The 17102-nt window shown below is 37.9% G+C and overlaps 1 protein-coding gene across 1 annotated transcript in view; it reads right to left on the bottom strand.

Moving 5' to 3' along the window:
• Positions 1-17102, bottom strand: part of ANO2 (anoctamin 2) — a 198777-nt gene that overhangs the window by 97970 nt on the left and 83705 nt on the right. The window contains exons 13-14 of the mRNA XM_054812685.1: positions 15239-15321; positions 729-812 (exon numbers count right to left, since the gene is read on the bottom strand). Coding sequence (XP_054668660.1) covers positions 729-812; positions 15239-15321 — 167 coding nt within the window. The remainder of the gene's footprint in view (positions 1-728; positions 813-15238; positions 15322-17102) is intronic.

Genomic DNA, 17102 nt, shown 5'->3' with positions numbered 1-17102 from the left:
TTAAACAAAGCAAGCTGTTTCCTTCTACCTGGAAACTGGACATGGTTTCGGAACGGTTTGGCTTTGCTGCCACATGTGGCATACCAGAATAAGCAATGTTTAACCAAGCCTAACGGACAATGTCCACAGGGACTTACAAGTGCTTAGGAAATAGACCTCAGCATTTGACAAGAGGGCATTGGGAAAAAAGTGCTTGTTCTTAGGTTTGAAATAGCCAGAGAAAGCCTAAACACACTTCAATGTAAAAATGATATACCAATTATTATTTTTCAATTTATACTGGAAATGCTACCAAAACTGCACAACTGTGTAACTGGAACATGACTACAGATGCCAATGTTACCTATGCAAATGAAATAACTATAATAAAAGCTGTTTTCTTTATTGTCCACAAAGTACTGAAATCCTAGGTCATTGCTATAAGAATTCCTATGGTGATTATGTTACTAATGATTCATCACTCTACAGATTAGATCCTGAACCACCTGTCAAACATATTCCTATGCAAAATGCTTTACTTTGCAGAGCTAGCAAAGTGATGACCTTAAAGCCTTTCAATGGCACCACAGGGCTGCATAACACCAGACCCCTAGCAAACAACTTAAAATGCTAATTAAGAGCACCAAAAAGTGTCTTGTGCAAATTATCCATCAGAGACAGACAAAAAGATAATCACAATAAGCAAAATACAAATCAAATATAACTGAAAAGAGTAAGTTGCATCTTACTTTATTTGAATTTTCTGTTGTCATGGTTTTATTTTTCAGCTTTTTCTGCAGCACTTTGGTTTCATACTCTGGTCTGGGATGCTCCTGAAAAAGGAAAAAAATAAACAAAACAAATACGTGATTATGATTAAGAGCAAAAAGAAAAAAAAATAAAAAATAAGGTGCTGGTCACTTATTCATGATCCAAGGCATTAAGATGATTTAACACCACAGCACCTTTTGGACTAGGGGGATCACTGCCTAGAGGTATGGGATATATTGTGGGATGCAGGGGAAGAGCAATTAGGGATTGCACAGGACTTATCATGGGATGCTTAGGGGAAGAACCAAAGGTGAGGAAGGGAGGGATCTAGGTCACTTGGGGAGGAACAAGTGTGGAAGAATAGAGGGATAAGGGGATAAAAAGGGCCAGTCACATGTAAATAGTTTACAGGGTCTGTACGGGGGGCTGACCATCAGCAACTAGAGCAAGTACAGGTGTGAGACTGAGCATGTACACGCTAGTGGAGATCAAACTGGAGCAGCTGGCAAGTAGGTGAAGTGCCTGAAGTCTCGAAGGGAGAGCCCTTGGTGGAGTTGGCTATGAAAGGGACCAGGGGAGTCCCAGCAAGCTGCCAGAGAGACCACAGGGTTTGGGGTTCTCTAGGGGTGAGACCCACTTGTGTGTGTGTGTCTTTCTTTAAGGTCAAGACCAGAGTGGGTTGGCTGCAAGGGGACCAGGGAAGTCCCAGCCAGCTCTGAGGCAGAGGGGTCTACATGTGAGTAAGCAACAGGAGAGGGGCTGTAGCCTCGTGGGCTTGTACCTCTAGTGCCAGCAACTGGGGAGACTGGGGTCCAGGGGCAGCAACTGGGAAGACTGAGTGAGACCAGGTGCTGTGGAGATCTGCATTGTACATATGTGCATATATTTATTCTCACCAGCAGACCTCCATTCTGCTCAACCAGGGAGAGAAGCAGGATGAGGTCACTGTGCTGTCTGTGGTTTTGTGTCTGCTGTATGTGTCTGCGTCATCTGTGTAGCTGGCCGTGTATTTATGCACATGTGTGGTGTATACATGTGCTCTATGTACATATGCCTACCGGGAATACATGCTTGATCACACTGCAGGTTGGACCTGGGGGCACGGAGCTGCAGCTGCCTTGCCTCTCTTGGGCAGTCGAATCCAGCCCAATTTCCCCTATAAATAACCTTTCAAGGTTTGCTTCCAAATCATATTTTTCTTTTCCAAATCTTCAAGTTCTCTTTGGTACCAAGTGTCACAAGTTGCTAACCCTGACAAGAAGACTAGATATAGTATTGTCCTGGTTTCAGCTAAGATAGATTTAATTTTCTTCACAGTAGCTAGTATGGGGCTATGTTTTGGATTTGTGCTGGAAACAGTGTTGATAATAGAGATGGTTTTGTTACATAGAGATGTTTTTGTTGTTGTTGAGCAGTGCCTACACAGAGCCAAGGCCTTTTCTGCTTCTCACACCATCCCACCAGCTGGGGTGCACAAGGAGTTGGGAGGCGACACATCCAGGATAGCTGACCCCAACTGACCAAAGGGATATTCCATACCATATGATGTGATGTTCAGCATATAAGGGGCTTGGGGAAGAGGAAAGATGGGGAGGCAGCAGCGTTTGGAGTGATGGCATTTGTCTTCCCAAGTAACCATTACATGTGATGGAGCCCTGCTTTCCTGGAGATGGCTGAACACCTGCCTGCCCATGGGAAATGGTGAATGAATTCCTCGTCTTGCTTTGCTTGTGTGTGTGGCTTTTGCTTCACCTATTAAACTGTCTTTACCTCAGCCCACAAATTTTCTCACTTTCACTCTACTGATTCTGTCCCCCCATCCTGCCAGGGGGGAGTGAGCGAGCGGCTGTGTGGAGCTTAGCTGCCAGGTGGGGTAAAACCACAGCAAGAGTATAAGCAACATCAGCAGTGCTTTACAAATAACCACATCTGAACAGTCCCTATCTATTCTTTTTGTTTCCTGCCACAGAAACTAGCTAAAAAATTCTTCTAATTGTGTCGAAACATTAAAAACAAAGTTTTGGCTTCTACAGGAAGGCAGGCCAAAGATGTGTTGAATAACTTTAAAGATGTCATGGGAGAACCACTCACTGCTCAGAGCTTTTTCAGAAATGCCAGTGCACCACAACTAAAAACCTTTACACTCCTCTGTCCCCTTCTGAGTATAAGAGTACACCAATCTTATGCATTTCAGTGGTACAGTGTCATTGGTCATGCCATCCATCTTCACTATCATTAGAACATATGCTTATCAGCCCAGTCACAAAATCGACTTACTAACACTTTTTAAGGTATCTGATGGCCATGAAGAGAATAAAAACTGTTTTTTAAAAAAAAAAATAATTAATTCTCATGGACAATACAAGAGGGGTTGCACGGAACATATGCTGTTTATTTTCTGTTATCTGTAACATTTTCACTACATCAGTCACCATCTTGAGCACTCTCTGTTCCACATCAGTATGTAGACAAAGTGAGATTTCCAGTATATTGTTTATACTGATCATGAGGTTGTCCTGACAAATTGAACAGGTATGTGAGCACACTACCATTTAAATAACTGCCTTAAATGAATATTTCCGTATCTTTTTTAGAACTCTATGAACAAGTCATATGCATGTCTGTCCTAAAGGCAGTCCCACAAATGGTTTCTAAATGCATTCTACTGCTCCCAGGGAGTCTGGTACTAACATGGGAGGCTTGAGGGAACTTTTCTTCTCTAAAGCTCAAGTACAGCTATGCCTCTGAGACTCTAGTACTACAATGCTATACCAAACAAATATAATGAAACTGCTAGCGTGACAGCTTGTTTTACACTTGTAATTTCATGTGCTATTCAAATTAATAAAACATGTTCTAAGGCTGTAAGCGCGACACTCTTTGCTTCACAGAGTTCTTTTACATTACTTATGCCTCACATAAAAATCAACGCCACAATGAATGAAGTTCAGAAATCACTATAGCACTTCTTATCACAAGGGTCACTGTTGTTGTTACTTATAAAGTGCTATGAGTGTATATGGAACTCCAAGAAATAATGACACGGGTAATGTCTGACATTACTGAAGTTGCTTAGCAGCAAAAATGGTGGTGAGCAGGAAAGGAAAGACAAAGATACAACAATAAGTATTTAAAGATGCTATGATGCACGTATCTTGATGTTTCCTAAGTTTTCACTAGCTTGTTGATTTGCATTGATTTGTATCACGCTTCCTTAGATAAGGTTCAGAGGTCAGATGGAAGAAACATCTTTAGACTTAAATGAAGAAAGGATGAAGGCATCAGGCATGGATGGCTACATGAGAGGAGACAGCTTGATGAAAGTATGGAAATGAGATAAATGAAGCTGTAAGAAACTGAGGAGATGTAATCATGCTACAGGAGCACCTGCAAAGCTGAATTGGCTTTCTTCCTTTTTTCTTCTTTTCTACTAAGCAAAGCATTCTGGGACACCAGGGCAGCTGTCAGAGGTCAGAGCAACTTTTGAAAATTGGCTTGAAAGGAAATAGGATGAGAAAATAAAATGCCAAGCAAAACATTGTACTGTAACTGACTTTTTTGCTATTGACAGTTTTGCTTTGAGTGCATATTCTGTTCAAATTTGGTCACGTTTAGTTTTCCTACTAGGACACTTCAATGTCCTTTTACTGCATTTCTACACCTACATCTGGATTGGAAAATTAGTTGATCTCTCTTCACTGAATCTGCCAAGTCATCTTACCCTTCACTGAACAGACCGCAGCGCCTCCTGGAATGCATGTATCTATATATTCTTTTTATAAGTATATTGCATGAAACGTTTCTTTACAATACAGATTTAGAGATACTTGATCCTGATCATATATATACATGGATGTGAAGGAACAATTCCACTCTGCTGTAAAAAGAGTGTGATTCAGAATCAACTCTTTGTCTGAAAATGGGAAGAGTTCTACACTTAGGACAATAAGCTAGAAATAGTTGTGATGACTTCAAGAAGGCCAAATGTCCATGTAGGGATAAATATGAATCCCACGATGCTGGAAGTTTGCCAGTACAGCTGCCAGACACTTATTGAAAACCATGTGAGCCAAGGTACTTTGAGGCCAAATGAGTGCTCAGAGTAGAAAATGATAATTCCCATCCTGAAAACAAAGAGCTAAATCATGAAATTTTTACTCAGACAAAACTCACATTGACGTCAGTGGGAATTTTCCCTGAGAATGGTCTCCAGGATTTGCCTCAAACATACAACATGTGTATCCACTATACATTGCATATTAAGGCTGTTTAGGTAATGATCTGGTTTGATAAGAATATCAAAGAATATCTCTCCTTAATTTCTCTTTGATTTAGGATGAAAGTGATAATGGAATTTTACAAAGCATGCGTGACAAACACATGTAGGTTGCTAAGAAAAAATAGAACCTTAGAAACTATCCCAGATTAAAAGACCAAAGGAGTTATCAGTAAAAAATAAGCCAGCCTACTGGTTCTTTTTTACACTTTAAGGAAAGTCAATGAAATGCTGTTCATTGAACAGCCTTATCTAAATATGCTGAACAGCAAAGCAGAGCACACTGGTAGGAGGGAAAGTTTCCACAAATGAGAACTGGAATAACTGCTGTCCCAAATCAAGATGGAAACTTGGAATGAACAGAACAGAGAGCCCAGCTGTTCTCTGCTGCAAGAAGGTTAATTATTACAAATCAAGAACTAAACCCTCTACTTATGATGATGATGACACAGTGGGTAGCAGGAGGAGAAGTCTAAGGAAGAGATTGTCATTCACACCAATGATCTGTTTAGACTGTCCTAGTAATGGGATGTTCATCCAAGGAAAAGTACTTTTATATCTCAGCACGTATGAAGGGATTACTGGTAGATGTTTGCAATCTTTTTGGACCAGATCACTTGCACAATAAATTTGATTTATGTAAAATTAAAACAAAAGCTTGAATAAGTCATCTAACATTACAAGTTTAGGGATGTTAAAAGACAAAAGTCACCGTACAAGTACATAGGAACTCAGCTATCAAAGGTATTGTAAAGCAGCATAAAACTGAAGTACTCGAAACAAAAGAACCCATAAGATATCTTATGGAAATATATTTGCCAGATAGATAGATCGATCGATCAATTGATGGATTGATCTAATGTTTTTGTTTGCTCCCATAGAGCAAGATCAGTAGTAGTGCTTTGGAACATTACCTTCAAAACTAAATTTTAAAATATGGCCTCAGATTTTTAAGTGCCTTTAAGACTAAGCAACCAAATGCTGCCATTGCAATGTCAAGATATCACATTTTGTGGGTAACTGTAGCAGAATAAAGCAACATTTATTTTTATTATTCAGTTCAAATTCAATCCATTTAATTACTCCTGCATCACTAAGTGGAATTCAGTGAAGCCAGATGTCCCTTGAACTATGGTATTGAAAATTTTTCTTAAAATTATTTATTCTACTGCATGATAAGTCATTCCTGAAACAAATGAGCTGACAAATGTAAAGAAGAAACTCAGCTGTAAAGTTGGATGCTAGCCCATTAAAATGGGGCATCGCCCAGCCTGTAAGTGGAATGACTTCCAGCTTACCTTATTGCTCTAACTTTGATAAAATATTACCTGGACTCTAGAAAATGTAAAGTGTCTGTGCATATCACTGTCACATTTATTGTTTTCAGTTGTCCTACGGTAGTATCGAGTAGTCAGAGTTATGGACTAGGACCCTATCACTTTAGCCATTATATAAGCATAGAACCCCTTCTCCAAAGAAATGTTCTTAAAAAATGGATTGTATCCCCTTTGGGACCGTTCTCTTTTTTTTGGTCTGATAATATGTAACAGTGGGAACACTTGACTGTGGAGGCACTCTTTGGGGGAGAGTGTTTATGGAAATTTTTCTCTGTCAATATATAAGATTGAGTGTACTTTGGATGGATTACAGATTTGTAGCTCTCGCAAAAAGAAATACAATAAACACTGCAAAACCCTTTAAATTTGATCTAAAATAGCTGTTTCACAAATCATAACATTATGGTCTCAAGATAAAATATCCTACAAATTAGCAAGGTTAGAAACCAACCATTTCCTCCAACTAAGACAAGGTATTTTTCTTCTAAGCAATATCGAAATCATGAGACACTGGGCCTTGAATTTGTCACTGGTCCAAGGCTACATATTGCATGTTATACACTACGGTAATCCCAAGAAACTTAAAGAGAAGGCTGAAAGAGAAGGTCACTGAAGTATTAAAGAGGCAAATAGCTTGTCAAAGGTCATCAATTTTAGATCTATTTTAGACAGCAAGTAGCTGTCAAAGTTGAATGCTAAATCAAACTTACAGCACAGTACTTACATCAGTCCCATGGATAGAACTTCTGCAAATGGTATTAATTTCCCTATCTTGCCCTTACCAGAGACAGATAAGTGAATATAAGGTAAGAATGTTTCTAGCATGCCAGATCTTGAAGTCTCTCCCATTTTAATAAGGATGCCTCATAAATAGCCCAGTTTTTCTGCCACACAGGAAACTCTCTTCCAGGTAATATTAGATCAGATTTTTGTTTATGAAATAGTATTTTCTCACCACTGGCTATTTATGATATTTCTGGATTTTGATTTCCCTGGAGTTTTCTTCCTTTCAGCCTCTGTGCACCTGGAACCCATGACTTACAGGCAACCTGGCTTATTAGGTAAAAGTAATGGGACTCTAAATAGCATTCTAAGGTACACTTCCTAAAACATCTTAAAGTACCTATATCGGAGCCAAGCTAACAAAAGCCTTATAATATCCAGAATTATCTGTTCCAGAAGGTGTATATTCTCACCAACCACTGTCTTTCCAAAACTTTGTGAACTTTTCAAGTTGAACCATGATCCAGATTAGAGCATTGTCTCACCTCTAATGTGGAGTAATACAGATACTTTAGCTAATCTGAACTAAAAATCTATCTTTGACCATAAATATTTGTTCAGTCTTTATTAATTTGTTTCAGCCATACCAGTGCCTCTTTTAATTGTTTCCCATAAATATCCCAATGACTGGATTTACAGTCAGGAATGTTCACGAAAACAACTTATTTGAAGCAAACATGAATGTTGAATTTGTAGTCAAACGCTTTTATACTTGAGGCTTGAGTTTAATGGCTTGAGTTTCACAGCAGCATAAGCCAATCTAAGCCTGGGTTCCCATACTCTCAGACTCAATTTCACCTTGCACTAGCCACACGTTTCCATTTCTGTCCTTACATGGACACCATGTACATGGTATGACCAGGATAAAAACTCCTACCCCTCACACCCCTGGCTACCCTTCAGCTGTATCAGCTGTCTGAACTGTTCACCACTCAGTTGTGTGATTGCCAGCATGCATGTCAGAGGAAGAACAAGATTGCATGGCTGGGATAGTAGCACCACAGTTGTGTGGAGTTAGATTGGCTTAGGCTGCTATGCAGCTGCAATCTATAAATGAAGTTGCATGATACAGATGAACTGATTTAATGGGTCACCATTGCTAAAAGAGTCTTCCTAACCCACACATTCTTCACTTCCCCTGCACAATGCCCTGATTATACTATGTGAAAACTTATCTAATTAATTGGTCCCCTCCACCACAAACACTGCCCACTTCATTTCTGCAATTACTTCTCCTCAGGCTTAGTCAGTAGGTTCAGGTGATGGATGAGACACTAGAGTACTGTAGCATAAAAGTAAGGAGGGGATCTCTACCTAGTGGTATCAGTGAACTATTGAGGCATTTTATGCAGCTTCACCCTGTGAGTCTAGATCATCCAACCAAAGATTTCAGAGAATAACATGGCCAATATATTAAGAGGAAAAAAAACCCAAACCCACCAAAAAAACCCCCAACAAAATCCAAAAACCCTAGACTCTTAATTGTATAAACTGAGGTAAATAAATGCATAGATAACCACCTCAGAAAACCCCATGAATTTTAGAAAAGAGAGAATCACATCGCCCATTAAAGTGAGAGAAAGGGGTTTCATTTTCACCTCAAAACTGTGCCTCATAGCTCAGGTGCCTGAATTTACATTTTGGATGCATTAGTTCTGTTAGGTCTAAGGAGGTTGGTCACCCACATTCTATGGAAGAGCCAATGGAATCTAGATGTCTAAATTTCAGACTCCTTTGAAAATCTCAGGTCAAGATGTCTACCTTAATGTACTCAAACTTGAAAATGCTGTGATAGGCATACATTCAGAGATAGTGAGAATTTCATTATTGTGTAATGAACTATTAATGGACAAGCTACAGATCAGAAGCTTTTCACACAAACCTACACACAAAAAAGGCAAAAATTTTCTACACTGCCTAGAAGAAATTTAATCTTGCACTAGAAGTAGCAAAGTAGGATGGAAGCAGGAAGATGAGATCTAAAAAGTCAGTAGTGTTTTACTGATTTGAAGTCAAGATCCAGAATTAAAAAAAAAGTGCTTATGTTTTCAAAGGGTAAGAATTCTTTCTATAGCTCTGATCCAGAGAAGTGTGGATGAATCTAGAAAAAAACACACACTTATGTGCTCTTGGAAAGTAATAAATAAAGCAAGGCCATTTGAAACTCGTATCCATAAAACATTGTCTCACACCACATAATTACATATTTGATATAGGTGTAATGTGGGATAGTTTTTATAGGCATGAGTTTGCAATAACGTTTCACTACTCGTACGTGTCTATATGCATGTGAAAATGAAGGAAATTAAACAAAAAAAACCCCACCTAGAGCAAAACTAAATAATAGGAAACAATTCTGACTGCGGAAATATGATGAGTTCTGAAACTCTGCATTCATTTTAAACTGTCAATTTTGGCTCTAATTAAACAATAGCACAAAGTATTATTCTTAAATTTTAAAAGCCTTTCCAAAGTTCAAAAGTACTTTTAGAAATAACTTCCATTGGGTTTAGATTGAGAGAAGAGCTACTTCTCTTTCCATCTCATTTTAGTTTTGATTAATCTCCCTATGTCAATGACACTTCAGTGACACACAATGACCTAGCAACAAAAGACTTTACAGAAGAACAAATGACATTTAGACCCCTTTATTCTAGTTCATTAACATATGAGTTTCTTAACACATTTCCACATTATTTACGTATGCAGTTGGGGCTAAAAAAATGGCAGCCTCCATTCATACACACGAGTAAATGTAAAATGGATTTTAAATTTAAAAGAAAAAGCTTATTTTCTTAAAAAGAAAGTTCTTTCCCCACACAAGAGAATACATAGTGATGTGGTGCTGAGGTTCCTGGAGCAACTGCCTGAACTAGGACCAGACTCTGATCTCCTTGTTAACACCAATAGCAGCTTAATCTTGGAGGCTGTCAGCGTGTTTAATTTACCTATTACTGAATCAGCTCAAGACATCTTCGGTGCACAGGAAAACTGGTCTTCTTAGGTGCAACAGAGGAGGGCAGAGGGGAGGAAAAATGGGGTGAGGAAAAAAAAATAGTTTCTGAGAGACCTTTGTATGAGAGAGCTAGGAGAGGGAGTACTATGACTTTAGGGGACCTGATAAGGGCAGATAGGGTTTGCGAGACTCTTGGTGGAAAAGGACAATTCAGTCCTGGAGTGGACACAGGAGGTCATTATAATGGAAAAGGAATAAAAGAAGGGAAATGAAAGTATGTTGATATGTCTGGTAGAAAAGAAATAAAAGGAATATTTACTAGACCCCCAGCATATTGTGGCACATCTCTGAATCAACAGACTTGAAATGAAAAAAATGCAAACGTATCTTTATCAACTTCTTGGCAAGCAAAGGAATTATCACCTGCATTGGTTCATATAGTTTAAAAATTAAAAAATGTTTAAAATGTGCCTTCATGTGCAATTTTTTAATGGAGCAACAGCCGGTACTATGTAGTTTCCCCTAAGGCCTGAGGTATAACATCCATTTTTCAACATTCCTTCCCCAAGTATCCTAATAAAACTCCCATCCTCCTAAACATAGCACTTAAATCTAATGTTGAAAGGACTTGTTCAGAAGATTGGGGCTATCCTAGGATCATTAAATAATTAGTGTTAACAGGAATTTAATGAAGGTAACAGAAGATTCACTGGAAGGAGTGATGAAACCCAAGAAAAGGTAGTAAAAAAAAAAACCATACAAAGAGATAAAAAGTATTTGGAAACATGGGCCCAACAAGAAAATCAGAACAGGCATGGGAAAAATGTGAGATAATGCATCTGGGGAAAATAATGCAAAACGAGGATTGCACTGGCACAAGAAACCTGAGAAGTAGTCAGGATGAAAGCAGAGATTTGAGACAACACAAAATATTGCAGCTATACATTCCCCTTTTACCCTTACTCATAATTTTTTCCTAAGAGGACTAAGCTGTGAATACAGTTATTTTATTACAGTCTGCTTTTCACTCCTCCAATTTTTAAGCAAACAAAAATGTCTTATACTGCCTGTTTCAGTAGACAATATTAGAACTACAGAAAAGGAGTCTGCTCCTATGATTTGCAAGGTGGAAGACAAGCTGAAAACATATTAAACAGATCACAAAAAAATTTTGAAAATGTAGTAGAGAAGATCAAGTTAAACAATGATCAATTTAGGAGAGAATGCGATATATCTGTAGTCATATTTAATGTTACCAAGTCTGTTTGCTATTTAATTCTGTTTTATCCAATCTATCTTCCTTATTACTTTATCTTAACTCAGGGTATCTTAAAGTCTTTCCTTAAAGGTTCTATAACTTTTTTTTTAAAGTCATTAAATAGCAAAAGGAGGAATGAGACTTTGGGAATTAGAGTTTGCTAAAAAAAGTTTGCAAACACTTTACAAAGCACAGGATTTTATCTTGAAATTGTAGCTTACCAGACATGTTCCTAATGAAGACAGACAACTAAGTTCCTCTTTGTTGTACTGAAACAGTATAACAGCATGAATATTCGAACAATAACAAGACCTCCACTCGTTGGCTTTTCAGTTAGTGTGGACTTTCTCTCCATTTATTCTTCCGAGTTCTGCTCCAAATTCTAAGATTTTGTCTTCCATAATTGCATTTCTATTTCAGTTTACACAGGACTGTTGGTAAAATATCTTCCACCCAGAAAACCTAAAGCAGGAACATCCTGGGTCCTAGAAATACAATTTCTGAAGATTCATGGGAGGTCAATAGTTTCTACTCCCCACATCATTAATTAGAGTCCCTCAGTATTTCTTCACCAGCTCCTTCACAAGTAGAAGAGGGTAAGGATTCTCCCACCTCTACCCTTGCTTTATTGATGGCTATATCCTTTATTACATGAACTGAAAAACAAACAAATGCACAACCTGTTTGATTAGGTTACACAAACATGTATCTGTGGCATGACACACTGAGTGCTTCTTCATGGTATTTCCAAGTCTTCATCAGTTTTCATGTCTGTGTTTCTTTTCTTTCCCCCTTCTATTTAGTTATCAGTTGCTCAATTGCTTTTCAACACAATTATCTATTTTATGGTCTAGTACCCAATGCTACCTATTATTTTTGCAGATTTCAGATGTACAAATGCAAATCCTCTAAGTCTGTACAGCTGCCAGCTGCAAAGATACATGCAAGCCTTAGGGAGTCTGCTTTCTCAGACTGCTGTTGCCAAAATATTTACAAATAAATGGACTAAATTAATCTCATGTGATGTTTTTGAAGCAAAAGATTTGGCCCAGTGTGTTTAAAGAAAGTAATTTTACTGAAAATTTTGTAGTCAAGAGTCCACAAAAATTACACTGAAGGCATTTATCTCGGTATAATTCTCAAAATATACTTCTCACCTCTTCAACTTTTATGGTTGTTTTACTCCCTGTTTTGGTTCTATAACTTCCCTGTCTAAAGAAATTGATAAGACTAAATAACTTAACCTCATCTAGTCTTAAAACTGTTAAACCTTCTATCCCTTTCCTTATTGCTCTGTTAAGTGATCCTGTGCATTCCACTGCTAGCTCCTTCTGGCCTAACCTGATCAGACACAATTTTCCATTTTACAACGTCATTTTCAACATTTGTAAAGACTTCACCACCACTGAAACATGATGCCAGTATCTGTCTTACAGACAAATTTATCTTCATTTTTATTAATCTAATGGATAAAAGGTGAACAAAACCTCATCTAACTTTTGCATTTTTGCTGAAGTACCAAGAGCTGACAGAAGATGATGTGGTGCATGGCTTTTGCGTAAGATGTCAGGGCAAGAGACAGTTCCACATTGAGCATTATTCTTCAGGGAACAGCTGGATGAACTAGAAAATGTTCAGAAGGGAACAAGAATGAACAGACATCTAGAAAATTATTTAAGAACAGAGACTGAAAGAGCAGCAGCTAGTTCATCTCAAAAAAATAGGGTGACAGAGAGATAGGATATTACGTTGAATTTTCCTGAAAAGAGGACAGAGGTAAACTCTTTATCTCTGAAAGAAAGAATAAGGAAAAAAAATTAACATTTAGCAAAGACATTTAAGTTAGACACTAGGAAAAGCTTATTAGCAGTATGGATAGATAAGTATTAGAATAGATTGCCTAGGGAGGAAATGAAATCTCCACTGCTGGATTTATTTAAGAACAAATTAGACAAACATCTTTTCATAATGATTTAAGTAGAGTTGATCCTACCATGCACAAGGGATGGCCCCTCAAGGTCTATTTCAGTCTTATTTTTATGATTCTACGATCCTAATTCTTCAACTTGTGCTGAGATGTGTCTGGCACTCCTGCATTTGTCATAAAAAAAGGATTCTTTCTGATCCCACAGTTCCTGTCCACAAACTTTTACCGCTTCAGAGCTCTTCATCACAGCACCTCACAAACCTATAGATTCCTTCACAGCATTTTGCAAATATTGAGCTAAACCTTAGCATTTTGTACTGCAAGTGATGAGCTTGAAATTCAGTAAAATCTGGTGGGTTCATCAAGTATGCTGCAGAGCCAGGAGTTTGCTCTCCAGTCTCTCAGTTTGTACTGTAATTAGTATAAAATTGCTGTTCTCCCAGGTAGCAACATGACATTCCACATAGGACAAGCAGTAATTTCTGATGTGCTGATGCACTTGGTTTGCATCACAACTTATAAACTGTGAGTACTGGGTTATACTGTGAGCATCATCCACTTTATAACTGGATAGAGAGTAGTGAAAAAGCTGAGAAACCTGAGGCAAAATAGGGGAGGTTGTAGTCAAGTCATCAGTACAGGAATACTTGGGAGGTCCCTTATGTTAAAGACATTGCTAAAGGCTGCATTTTGGGATAGTGACGGAAGAGGAATACTGGAGTCTGCTGTGTGTTCTCAGGGTTTTTTCATTTCATCCAATGATTCTTATCTGAGGAATAGATAAAAGTGGAGTAACATCATCACCATGCTACATCATGAAGTTCACGATGTCAGCTTACATTTCTTCTAGTTTATTTGCACTCTACAGCCTGTTTGAACTGAGTTCAAGTAACAGGACTGGAGGCTTGTATGTGGTCTGTTGTTTAAGGAACTGTGCGGGAACATGAAAACATGGATTTGAATCCTACTACCAAACCAAGGCAGGCCTACAACTCACCTTCCAGGAACCTGACCACATTTTATTAAGTCAACGAAGAGAGCAAGGCACACTGAATTGTTCCATACAGGTACTCGGCTCACCGTTAAAGACAAAAGAGAATGTAATTGCTGCAATTCTGAATTACTGACTATGACCCTGTCCTACAGCCACATCAGCATCTATTGCTAGGGGATATGTAATGGAAGCTCCAAAGTTCACCTGTTCTTAGTATGATATTTAGGGCTAGTAACTGCACTCTCTTCAGGCAGAGTTAGAAATTAATTCTCTGGTGAAAGTCAGTAATTTAAATAGACCATAGGCCATGTGAAACGATGCCTTAGAATAGAAATAAAAACAAATTTAGAGACATTGTAAATACTAATAAACACATATGTCTCACTTTTTGGTGAACTCAGGTACAGCCAGAAGCCCCATGAGCTAATTGCAAAGCACTTGAAAGTTGTTCTCAAGAAACCAACTCCATTTGGTGCTTGCAACAGCTCTGTGGGTGAGTACCTAGAGCTCAGGATGTCAAACCTAAGGCATCACAGATGCAGCACAGACCTAGATGCAAATATTATTCATGTTATCCTGACATGTTACAATCATTGTCACTGAGATTTTTTGTTATACATAATGATGTAGCATCTATATGACAAAGTATTCTGTATCTTTCTGTTATTGCACTCTGTACAAGGGCATATGGGCATTCTTAGCAAAGAATGATCTGCCGCTATCTTATAATCCTTTTCAACATTAATTATTAAAATCAGAGTGCTGACCAGTAAGATATAGGTGATGATTTCTTTAATGATACACTGGTACTCAAAATTTTATTAGTTATAGTCATTTAAAAACCAGTTATGAACTGCATTGCACTGGAGAACACTCATGAGAAATCTAAATATCAATGCATATCTTCAGACATAAAATAATTTACACAGTAAATTAGCACAGGGAGAGGAAACTTACCTCTTCTTCCTCCAGTCCAGTTAGATCCCAGAAGTAACTCAATCTCATCTGCAAACGCTTCCATTGTTCAAGAAACATAGTAGCTTTTAAAAAAAAAAAAATTAAAATTACAAATCCAATACACTATGGTGAATGTGTTACTTATAAGCCCCAAATGATATTTGAATCCCATTGTACTAGGCCTTTCATAAATAAGCAGTAAGAAACAGCCCCAGGCCCAATTTTAAAGAAAGAACACAAGCAAAGCATGGAAACAATAATTACTGTCTTTTTCAAATAAAATACAGAAAGATACAACATGGATTGCCCAAAGGCGTTGGTAAGTTTCTTGTCAGAGACTGGAACTGAAACCATATCTGCTGATATCCACCCCAAGAACATCATCTCTCTTAATTACCAAGAGTCATTCTATACTTCATGAATGCAAAGAATACAATGAAACAAAATCTAGGTCTAAATATTAATCTGTAACACTCTAATTGGACGGATTTTGCTGTTTCAGTGTTTCTAATCAGTCACAAACATGTGAAGGTAGGTGTAGCCTGCTACTGAAATAAGTCATTGATACCTATATCTAAACTAAGACACTCAGTAATACGTAGAAAATAATGTTCTTTTGAAATATAGTACAGTGCTACATTTGAATATTTTTGCCCTGCAGAGACACAGTGATTTTGGCCTAAAGGACTGGCCAGTAGTTCAGTCTCCTACTTTTCCTTTTTCATTAATATGAAGGAACAGATGTTGCAATGTTGTCTCATATTTACAGTTTCCTGACCATCCTTTTATAATTGCTGTTTCCTCTAGATAGCCCTTTGCCTAGCTGTTCATGATTTATGGACTTAGGGATTTATTAGAAATAGCACTTCTTACTCTTAACTTGTGGACACCTATTTTCAGATGACTGTATATCAATACTAAATGGGTATATACCAACTAAAAAAACACACTATACCAATAAAAGCTATACCTATAAACAACCGTAGGGCACTGCTTTCCATTTTCTTATGCTTCATTTCACCTTTGGTGAACAGGGGATTGTAAAAACATTGTTACATCACAGCAGTATTTTCATCACTTTGAACATCTTGCAGATAGCTCCACAAGACACACAACAGTGGAGAATTAGATCCAGCTTCCTTTGACTGCATCTACACTTGCTGTGAGCCGTAAGATAACACTGGGAGAAGTTAGACTACTGTTAAAATAACCTGACTCTTATAAGACAGAATCTATTCCAACAGTTAGCTCCAAATATTTTTTGCACAGGTATCCTCTCATAATGTAAGCAATGAATATCATTTAAAGACCAGACTGAAAGTAAATCCAGACATTAAGTTGCTACCTCTGTTCCTTCGTTACAGAGGAGAGGACATATAAAAACTATATTTAGCATGTTTTGAAAACTCAAGGGGTTTTAGATATCCTAAATACAAAAACATTTGGTTATTTTATAGGGTGCTATTATTCATTGCATTTTTTCCTGTTATTCAGAAAGTCAGTTCCACATTTAGCTCTGTAAGAACTTATTTGGCTAGATGAAGTAGCTGTTCTGAAATCAGCAAGTTTGCACTGACTTACACTAGTAGAAAAACAGCCTCATTATATTCTACTGTCCTTCTAATAAACACATCTGACAGCTGAAATTCAGCATCCCAGAACACCATTAACATCAAGCACAATTAGTTAGGCATTAATCTGTATTTTGTGAATATGGTCATTTGCAAACAGTGTTGCTGGAATCACAAAGATACCTTATGAGGCATCAAGATCAGCTAGTAAAAGCACTATTCCCTTCAAGATACTAACCATAGAAAGTCATCTGCCTTTTACGGAATGGGAGAAGGCCAGCAGGATGAAAGAC

Source organism: Grus americana, chromosome 1 (assembly GCF_028858705.1).
Source record: "Grus americana isolate bGruAme1 chromosome 1, bGruAme1.mat, whole genome shotgun sequence".
Lineage (NCBI taxonomy): Eukaryota > Metazoa > Chordata > Aves > Gruiformes > Gruidae > Grus > Grus americana.
Note: the sequence above shows the minus strand (reverse complement) of the source record. Positions and strands in the feature narration are given on the sequence as shown.